This window comes from Rhyacophila brunnea, unplaced genomic scaffold (assembly GCF_057557595.1).
Source record: "Rhyacophila brunnea isolate RB1 unplaced genomic scaffold, BYU_Rbru_1.0 scaffold_2, whole genome shotgun sequence".
Taxonomy (NCBI): Eukaryota; Metazoa; Arthropoda; class Insecta; order Trichoptera; family Rhyacophilidae; genus Rhyacophila; species Rhyacophila brunnea.
Window position 1 is genome coordinate 23,990,857 of NW_028232859.1, and position 11,318 is coordinate 24,002,174.

At 33.7% G+C, this 11,318-nt stretch overlaps 1 protein-coding gene across 1 annotated transcript; it reads left to right on the forward strand.

The window, feature by feature from the left end:
* The first annotated feature begins 74 nt into the window (after nt 1–74).
* LOC147072093 (uncharacterized) lies at nt 75–10,780 on the forward strand. Its single transcript, XM_085947434.1, has 2 exons — nt 75–253; nt 10,058–10,780. The coding sequence occupies exons 1-2, from the start codon at nt 196–198 to the stop codon at nt 10,612–10,614; spliced, it is 615 nt and encodes a 204-aa protein (XP_085803560.1). The 5' UTR covers nt 75–195; the 3' UTR covers nt 10,615–10,780.
* Nucleotides 10,781–11,318: the final 538 nt, after the last annotated feature.

An 11,318-nucleotide genomic window follows, 5' to 3' on the forward strand; every position in this document is an offset into this window, starting at 1 on the left:
CAGTCGCAAACCAGTGCGGCGGTCATCGCCTCCCGTCCAGCGCCCATCTCCGTCTCCGCCTGTTTGGCCGCGGCGCAGTCCGACAAAAGCCTTCGCCGTGGAAGCCTCACGAACCGGAGACGCCGAACAGTTATCGTTAACAATCTTACGCAGTTCATTTTTTTAACGTGCAATTTCCTTTCGACGATTTTCGCGATGGTGAAAACTGTATTTTTCACTCTTGCTGTGGCGTTGGTGATCTGCTCCCTTGGCGGTAAATAAAACTTTTATAAATAATTTGGTATTTTTTACAATTGAGGTGCTGAGGACTGAATGAATATAAGTGCACTAGTGACCAATATGAGTAAATTAACTTAAAAATTTAATATTAGGTTATAAATGTTACATAACTGTTTTCAACATGCTGTAAATGAGGTATTGTTTTTGAATGTTTCATTATTACTATTCCAAGAGAAAAACTTGTTATATTTTCATGTTTATTAACAATTTTAGTATTTAAAGGAGGCAAAGTTAGCCCAAAACATTCTAACAATGCTACGAAAATAATATAATTTTATATTATACACCATGCTCATGGAATATAATTCTATGTTAGGAAAAACATAATTATAACATTTTATACAAAGTAGTTATATGTTTGAATTATTATACATGGTAAACGGTGATGTAAAAAATCCCCCTACCGTGTTTTTTAATGCATTTTTATGTATTTTATTATTTTTTATATTTTATTTTTAATTTATTTTTTATGCCACATGATTATTTTAATCCTGTGCATCTTAATGATTAATTAATCTATCACCGAATCTATCACACGTTCTTTGAGAAAATTATTTATCATTGATGAAAATTAAGCTTTAAATTTATATTGTATATTTAAAAAATGCGAAACCTCAATTTTTTTATACAAACCACGCACAATTTATTATTGTTTACGCGTATTGTGTTACTGTTTTATGACAATAATGCATTCCTAAATTAATTCATAAATGGCATTTTTAATGAACATAATTTGTTTATTTGGTTGATTACCATGGTTACGAGTAACATATTATAATAAAAAACCGGAGTAAAATGAATAATACCAAATAAATTATCTACAATGTTTAAGGAATGTCCAGGATCATGCTTTAAAATTGCAATAAAAGCTCCATTTTGACCTACGCTAAGCATGTCCGCTCTTAAGGGAGAAATTAACACCATCATTTCGAATATTATGCGTATACGTTTTTAAATCTGATATTATAAAATGAAAATCTATAATTAAATACATATTGAAATTAAAAATAATCTGAGCAGTTAACGGTAAATGTTTTGAATAATAATTATTACGAGGATTACCGGTTCAATACCACTGCTTTAGATTTCATTTGTATCTCCAATACGTTTAAATTATTTTTAGTATAATTCAAAATAATCTCAATGAAAATTAATAAGCTCTTTTGGAAAAGTTCTTGCCACCAAATAATACATGACTTATTTTTTTATCAGTGTTACCTAATTTAAAACAAATGTTTATTTTATATTCTGGAATAACTAAGTATATAAATTTGCAGAATTTTAGCAAGATGCATTGTCATTTCAAGAAGAATGGAATAATCGGCTCATAAAAAGACTAATTATTTAGCTATACAATTAATGTTGAATATATTCGCTAATGCTAATTATTTAAAATGACTAATGCAAAGTTCTCTGTAGGTGAAAAACGTGTCTATGAAGAAAATTAATGCATTTCAGTTTTTATTTTCATTGACGTGATGTCATGAAATACCTAGTAGGCACATTGAATTTAAACTGTATAGCTAATCTATCTGACTTTTACATGCAAAATTTTAAATACCACTAAATGTACAGTCATAAAATATTTTCAACGGATGACCTAAGACTAAATACAGGAAATCCTATTTTAATTAATGGATAAAAAAAACCGTTTTAACATTTTAAAACTTTATAATATTATAGATTGTTACATCACAAGACATCAAAAGCTACTTAATTAAACAAGTGTTATGATAACTACTGCTGTGTTAGTTAGTTTTTTTATGCATCGGCCGTAACAGTACTGAACCAACTCTTAATACAATGAGCATCGAGGGGACAAACCGGTACGGGGAGACGAAGGGATAGCAATGAATCTGGACCGCCCCCAAAATTGGTATTAATTTAGTAATAAGAGCACCCACGGTGGCATGTATATTCTTCTATAAATGTTGTTTTATTGGTACCGAGTGACACCACGACATAAACACGGATCCACCAAACCGAACTGCCGTGTACCACACTCGATCTTAATACTTGCGTCTGGGAATGTCTCAGGAGCAGTTACGCAAGACTGGGGTCTCCACGCACTCGAGTGTGCTTTGACTGAATTTAAATTGACTTCTTCAATTAAATGTGCTCGTGCGAGAGACAAGCACGGAGAACTAACAAAAATAATAATTATATAAAAAAATAATACAAAAAATTCTAATTCAGAATTAACAAATATTATATGCGAAAAGATTTTCACATCCGTCAAATGCAATAAAATTGGCCTTTGTAGCGACCAGGTTGGGTGGCCCGATGGGCCTAACGGCTGGTTGAACCGACTTGAGCAGGTCTTCCCTTTCCATATACATTTTAGGATATTCTCAGAGGATGTGGTTTACAACCTGTATTTTTCTCTGCCACGTGTTGGTCGAATGACACCACAGCTACAGCAAGTGATGCGAAGATACCATTTCTTCTATTTTTACATTTTCTTCTTTTCCTATAAACAAGAAGTATACTACATTGTCTATAGTCTCTATCGCCGATAGCGTTGACTTAATTTCTGTCGTATTTATTTGTCTTGCTCGGCCTTCTTTCTTGTTACATCTCCGAACTATCGAAGCCTAATTTTACTTGGTTTACATTAATTACATAATATTACACCATACATGGCGGGTTCGATGCTGCAACCGGACCCAAAATACATCTTATTTTTTAATGCTTGTTGCATTGCAATGGTTCAATGGATTTGGCGTATGACAAGCATTCTATATTTAAAATATATCGATACAACCTCCGCGTCGTTTAGGCCCATTTATTATGATCTGCTTTGGAGCTAAGATGATAATTTGGCGAAGATGAAATGTCCTTTATCCATTTCCACATTCTACTCCTAAAATTTCCCATATTTTTTTTTTCTTTTATCCTGGAACACTACACTGATGTTTGGGGACATAATTGTCTATAATAGCTGGGGGAAGCGGAATTTTTGTAATGGGGGAGCTGATATAAAATCCACCACTGTTAGTAATATTCATTTCACTGAAAATAATATTGGTATAAAAACATGATTAGGTACTTAATATTTATAATTTTTTATGTAGAAATATATATATTATATACATGTTGATCAGGGCTGCGCTTCAGGCGGCTGGCCGTTTGAACACCCCTTGTTATGCCGCTGCCCAATTGTTTCATATCGTTAGAGTATAAATAATTACTACTATAAACAACATGGATTGGTTTAATATCAGTTTTGAAAGGTAATTCGAAATGCCAACCATGAACCATGACCATAATATTAAAGAAACGAATAGGTAGTACAAAATCAATATGAAGAGAATTCACATATGAAAATTGCTTAAATAATAATAATGCGTAGGTATGTATGTACATATTACTATTGAATATTTTATTTGAATATCAGATTAGAATTGTTTTTCTTGGTCAATATTCGATGGATGAATGGTACCTATGTGAAAATGAGTTGGTTGAAATTTTCTAAGAATTTTCCCATTCAGTATAATATTATTATGTGTATATTGACCACAGCAGCTCTTCCGGCGTGCAGCGTATTTTATGATATGATTCACTGCACATCTTATATAAATGATCACAATGCCACAAGAATCACAGGCCCGTTAGCTCAATAGGTTAGAGCACCACCCTTTATCTGAAATTTGGAGGATGGAGGTTCGAATCCTCCACGGGCCAACCATTTTTTTTTTTAATAATCCGAACAATAATTTTTTGACTTGCTGCCAGTGCAATTTCATTACATAAATGTTTCGCTGCAGTAGGTGCCTACTTGTACATAATGCAATATAATACCTTTAAATAAGTAGGTACACATCATTGTCATAATGATCAGCTTCTATAAACCAGTGATTTCAAACCTTTTTGGTTGTTTGAGGACCCATTGAAATATTTAATGAAATAAATAGTAGTGAAATAATTAAAATACAAAATAGACGTGAAAAATATTAGCCCTGTTTTCGTATTATTGAATTAACATAACCCATACTGTTAATTATTTTTTAAACTAATCATTACGAGAAGCCTACTTATTTTTCAATAATGACAAACATTTTCACTTTACAAATATTCGAGATAGAGGGTTGCAAACGCAGGTTGTTTACATATTTTCTAATGAGTCTGTGTTACAAAATAATGGTTTTATTGAAGCACTGGCTTTTCTTTTGGAGATTTTCCACCTCGAACGCAGGTCACATAGTTAACTCTGACAGTGGCGCACCCAGGATTTAATATTGGAGGGGGCCCAAGGAGGAGAATGTAAAATAGTCCCATAGGCTCTTTTTCTTCTTCACAGCCTAATTTATCGTTGTCTATTGCACTCGATGTACCTAAACCATGGTCCCCACATCCTGAAACGGGCCCTCAGGCTAGGATATTTGGCGGGCCCCCTACCTACCGCTAAGATTAAGCCGGCTCGCACATCACAATTCGCCTTGTGTGCCTAACGGCCATAAATCAAAAGTTCTAAGACTTTCGACGAATGTTGCATCGTACATCCTCGCACATCTGCCCAGCGGCAAACGTCAAACACGAAAAAAGAGAAGTCTCTCGTCTGCCATTTTTATTGTGTTGATTGTATGAACAAACGTCAAACGCGGCGGCGTGAGCGAGCAATGACATTGTAGACAGAGACAAAGACAGAAATGACCGATGGCCGCCAGCTGTGCGCTTGCGCGGAGTCGTCTTTTTTTAGATACGACATGCAGGCTGTTCGAAATTCGACATGTTGCATCAGCGGATCGTCTCGCGTCGCAGTTGCAACGGCCAATGTGCGAAGGTCCATTTAATAACGTTTGTTTCTTGGTTTACGATGACGTCACATCGACGTATTCGATGCGTTTTTAGGCGAGACGAGTTCCAATGTGCGAGCCGACTAAAGGCAGTGTGAAACACTACATCAACGTTTTTCAAATTGTGTTTTAGTTCAAATTAAGGGTAATTATACAGTAAATTAATGGCGATTTTCAATACATCCACTTTAATAATGGAGTTGTCGAGTATCGACACATAATAATCAAAAAATATATTGCACAATTATATTAGTAATTGAAAATGTTCATGGCCATGAAGTATAATAGCGCCGCAGGTGACTTTTTTACTATTAAAGCTAATTTATGATGTGTGTTTATCTCACTTATCTGGTCAACCTGAAACGCCGCGTCCCCCACAGCCCGGGCCCTCAGGCTAGAGCCCTGTCAGCCCTCCCCTGCCATAACCTACACCACCCCGGAATTAGGGTGGACACCGAGAGTTTTTTGACAGTTCCATTAGGGATCGGGTTTCTAAAAAAACCTGACATTAGTGTTTCGAAATTTTTGTGTTAGAAATTAAAATCTAAGAAATTGTTCTAAAAAGGGTGCTGGAGAATTACACTTCATTTTTTTGCCAGTGTTTTTATTTGTCTAATCCCAAAGGTTTATTGGCTTTCAATTTCAATGGTTAAAATCATTCTGATAATTTTCATGTTTAGGGGGTGTCAGGGCCCTTTGCCCCCCCCCTGGTTGCGCCACTGTAACCACCTCACTTTAGTGTGAAAAAGCAAACATTCGTACTTAGCTTCCATAGAAATGCAAAGTTTTTTTTTAAAAATGCCTGTTTTTAAAGATCTGGATTTGATGAAATTTACCATATTGGTCTAGTACAGGTTTTAGCACTGCAGTAATGTTTTCGAAACTATAGATTCCATGTGTAAATAAAACAGTGCGTATATATAATGTTAGGGTTTCTTGTCTTTGTGAGGGTAACAAATCCTTTAAATGAGCCTAACATTGACGGAGCACCATCCATACAAATTCCTCCATGATATTTTAGATTTTTCTAAATATGAAGAAATAGAATCAAAAAGGCGTGCATTTTTGAAGCAAGTATTAATAGACAATTTTGAAAAGTTTTTAAATAACAACTGTCAGAATTTTAAATGAATGGTAAGTATTTATTTCAAAGTATCGGTATAAGCCCGCCAGTTTTAATGTTGAATGTAAAATAATGGTACAGCAAGAAATAATATTCAAAAATCAGTAGTAAAAATAAATAATCATTATTTAAATGACATGGGCCAATAGATAAAATCAATATCCATTATTATTTTGATAGTATGAAAAGTAAAAAACATTCAATGGGGCGCACGGCATTTTAGGGTTACCATTATCGCATATAAAGTATATTAGTCTATGCATTCATGAATATCGGTAAGAACAAACTATTTATGATTATATTATTATTAAAAGAAGATCAAATAATAAGAAGTCGCAGAGGTGCAGAAAAGAGCTAGATGGACATTTCACAGAATAAATGCGAATAACCTCAAAGATTAAATTAATAATTGATCAAAAATATAGGTTCTCTAGGTAGGTACTACAAATATTACAGAAATCATTTTTTTAAACTAAGTACATTTTTATTACCTATTATTGTCTAATTTTATAAAAAAAAATGAATCTCAGTTTGGGTACAACAATAATTAATAGTATGATATTAAATTTATCTCAATTAAATTGTATGCTAAATTAATTAGTTAGGGTTCGTGGATTTTTTATATTTTACATGTTTTTTACTCATCACTACAAAAAAGGTTTTTTTCAACGTCTTTTAAAATTACTAATTTAAGTAAGTATCCTAATTATTTATATAATATGTATATTATTATTTTTACTATTAGTGTAAATGCCGAATCAGATAATAATTTAATATTGTTAATTTATTACAGTATGTAATGTAAACAAGACCGTGAAACGTATTGCCATTGGCGAGCCAAAAGTCGAAGGACAATTAATAAGTCGTCCGATTTGTCTATGCTCTGATACTGATCAACGAACGAATAAAAAAATCGAGCTGTCAAAAGTTGCGATTATCAGAATGTTTTCCGATAATCCTAAAATGTTGTGTTATTTATATGTAAACTTGCATAAAATAATATAACAGTAAAAACAACACATATTTTATGTTTTATTTTATGAATTTCATAAACGTTTTTAGTAATAGGTTGTACGTAATTGAAGGAAAAGATTTTTATGTTATCGTTTGACTGGGTGTGTATTCTAGATTATCATTTTCAATCATTCACATTGATCGACATCGGTCGTCTTTAGTAATAGGTTGTATGTAGTTGATATATCATTGAAGGAAACGTTTTATTCTGTCATATGTTTGTTACAATTGATTATTATTGTGAATTTTTGAACACAAGAAATACATTTATTGTAAACAACTGAAGTCTGTCTTATTATTTAATTCTGATACTGAAAATAATGTGTAATAAGCACTATACAAGTCTGAAGTATGTCTTGTTATTATTGCAAAGTTGAAAATGTATATAATAGACACTACAATTTATTTAACTCCGCGATGAAGTAGAGATTAAGGGTTTGAATCTCATAAGGTAAGGTTACATATATCTTTGAAGTGCGCTTAGATCAAGAGTGTATGCCTAACAGCTACCTACAACTGGTGGTTCGGAAGGTGCAGTTAAGTTAAGTTACAGCTGAAAGTTCAAATGAAATAGTATCTTAGAGGCACTAGAAGCTTGCTCAGGAGACTCGCATTGCATCATTGAGCCATTTTATAGATACACAAATGCTGCTACACTAAATGGGCGTAAGGGATGAAATAATAGAGAAATACCATTCTAATAGTACAATCTGTTCTGGAGAGCCAGATAGAAAGAACAATACTATCCTACTAAATTTAACATAATAAGGAAGCTACTAAATAAGTTATTTCTGTAAAAGAAAAAATCTGTCCAAAATAGATTTTATACTGACAAATTGATATTTATACTTACCATTAATTATTTAAATAATTCCCGGAAATTGTTTAAATAATTCCCTATCATAATTTAAATTCTTCCATTGTTATATTATAATACTTACCAATAATCATTTTTTACTTGCTGTTCATATTAAATAGTTCCCACCTTTTTAATAAAATACTTGCTCGATTTTTTATTAAAATACTTGCTGTTTATGCATATATATACTTACCCAATAATTTGAAGCCAATCAAAAACACCTTGTCATGTCGTACGCTCGGTGAGTTCTTTGCAGGATAGATATTGATTGATCCACTATTTTGTTTTCATTTATGAAACGAAAACCTGTGAGGCCAACGGTAGACGCGTGCGATCGATTCGGCAACATCGAAATCACATTAGATCTTTCATCGGCTTTCATAATTTCACGAAGGACTTTTTCGGTTTTCGCTATTTCGCGGATTTTTCTGCTTTTATCATTATTTTCGCGGTGCACTTGCAACAAGCCAGCGGTGCACCGGTTAAGAACTACTGGTCTAAAGCCACAATATTTATGCTGAATTCCATCGAAAAAAATGTTTTTTTTTTTAAATTTACACCACCACCGACCGTGGTGGGCATGACCACCACATCATGAATGTTTAGCGGGCCCCCTTACCTATCACCAGGGTTAAGGGGAATGTGATGTTCTACAGTAGTGTTCCTAAATGGTATTCCGTGGATTTATCTATATTGTTAAAAAAATCCCTTGAATTCTTGATTTGTCGGACCTCATATCATATTATCGATCATTATCATATTATGAACCACTGGTCGCGACCCCCTCTTATGGTAGCCAAGTAGCATTCGACCCTTTGATATTGGATAAATAACCATTTTTATTTTTCTAGAAACACTAAAAATAATTGTAATATAAAATGATACACGTGAATTATTATCATGTAGTTACGTACGTCATATTTTCATCATACTTCATATTTTTTATGTTAATTTTGATGAAGTAGTATAGCGCCACATGCGATTTTTTTTTATAATATAACAAATTTCTGGTGTTTGTTTATCTCACAATTAGACGAGCCGCCACGCCGGGCCCTCTTAAGCCCGGGCCCCCAGGCTGTAGCCCTGTCAGCCCATGGTGGTGGGTGTAGTCGTACTTTTCGCCGAATTTTTAATTTTGGGGTTTTTAATAGTGAAGTTCCAAAATATTAATTGAAAATGGAAAAAAAAGTATTATTGCATTTAACTTATAAGTACACAAACCTACCCAACAGAACACAGCCTAATTTCTCGTTTATCGGACTTTTGTCTATTGCACTCGGTGTACACCACTCCGGAATTCAGGTGGACACCGAGAATTTTTTGACATTTCCATTAGAGATTGAGTTTCTAAAAAAACCCAACATTAGTGTTTCGATTTTTTTTGTTAGAAATTAAAATCTAAGAAATTTTTCTAGGAGAATTTAAAATCATTTTTTTGCCGTGTTTTTATTTGTCTTATCCATTGGCTTTCAATTTCAATGTTTTTGGGGGGGGGCAAGGCCCCTTGGCCCCCCCCCTGGGTGCGCCACTGAACTCTGATAAGCATTTCAGCGCATCTATTCTATACACAAGACTGCTATAGGCCGAGGGGTGCTGTTAAAAAATACCACTAATTGTAACAATTACAACTAACTTATTGTAATTGTTACAATAAGTGATAATACTTCGATACAAAAAATGAAAAAAATACCCTTGATAACTGGCGATTGCGGCCTATATAGCAGTATTGTGTATAGAATAGATGCGCAGTAACACAGGCTTGGTAATATTTTGTTTGAATGGTTTAATTATTTGTCTAATTACGTAACTGTTTCCAATGCCTGAGTATACCTGTTTTCGTATGATTAAATTTTACCCACTCTTGTGATAAAAATTAGTATTTTAATATTCATAAATAAAAACGGCGAATCGTATATTGATAATATTTTTGAATCTTTTATAAAAAACACAACATTTGAATAATTGATTTCAAATTTTGATATCCAGATGCACGACCTGCCACCAGTCGTCAGTTGTTACCACCGATGCCAGGCTACGTTCCAGTTTATATTAGAAATGGAGACACACCTCTCGAAGATATAAACATCGAGCTGGCCGAAGCCTTCCATGCGATCCATTCAGGAAGAAGCGCTGGAAGAACGAGCATCGAAGCCTTAGAGGAAGACCCCAGAAATGATGTGGCTTTGATCAAGAAGAACCGGGCAGCATCATCGTCACGTTCTTCACCGAGTGGTACAGCATTGCCAAAAGAGACCGTGGAACTAATCAAGCATGTTGCGAAAAAGGGCACGAATCTTCCAGACAAACAACCTCAACACGATCATAAGGTGAACGCGGAGAAACCGGCTGACGGAAAAGAAAAATCTGGAAAGGAAAATCAAGCGCACGAGAAAAAGGGAAGAGCGCCACAATCGTTGGATGACATAACCGTTGTAGATGGCGTCGAAGATAAAAAACAATCAGAGAAAAAGCCTTCGCAAGTAGGACTGAAAATTTCAGAGAAAATAGACTCAGCTAATATTCAAAGGATTCCGAAAATATAGCTTTGAGTGTAACGCGTTAAAAGAATTATTTATTTTTCAATGTATTTAATTTTATACTTCATATAAATTCACGTTTGTATTAATTATCATTTAATTAAGCGATCGGATAGATAGCATAAAATAATATGTGATTTATAGCAATAAAATTGTAATGAAAAAGTATAAATTCGGTCAGTGTTTCAATACATTCCCATAGATTTATTATAACTACTACAAATGGTAAGTGCCTACCTAACTAGTTGCAGAAATGAGGTGAAATTTCATTATAAATTTCCGCGTTTTATTGACCGGATCCGTAAATGGATAAACATGTCACATCCGAGAATATAATATAGTAGGTACCTAATCAAGATTGTCTAGTTTGACTTTACAGTTGTTGAATTCGATCATCGACGAAAAATTAGATACAATACATATTAAATTTGATAGTATGAGATGTGATGAGAGTATGAAAAATAAATTTGTGTATCTACTGGCTTTATTCTCAAAATATAAATTCCATAGTGCCAGGTAGATCGAGCTCTCGAGGTACAATTCTCGAAATCAAGGAAATTATTTTTTTAGAAAATTAGAGATTGGTTTTTTTTTTTGATTTCTAGAAACATTCTGGTGATTCTCGATAAATCGACGTCATAACGAAATCACCTCTTCTTGCCGATTTTTTTTCATTCTTTAGATTTTTAATCGACAATCCAAGTCGAGAC

What these genes read in the sequence shown, in the direction of transcription:
- LOC147072093 (XM_085947434.1), top strand. Translation starts at nt 196, where the DNA reads ATGGTGAAAACTGTATTTTTCACTCTTGCTGTGGCGTTGGTGATCTGC. An exon ending in GGTGATCTGCTCCCTTGGCG is followed by an intron (nt 254 to 10,057) that starts GTAAATAAAACT and finishes TTTGATATCCAG; the next exon opens with ATGCACGACCTGCCACCAGT.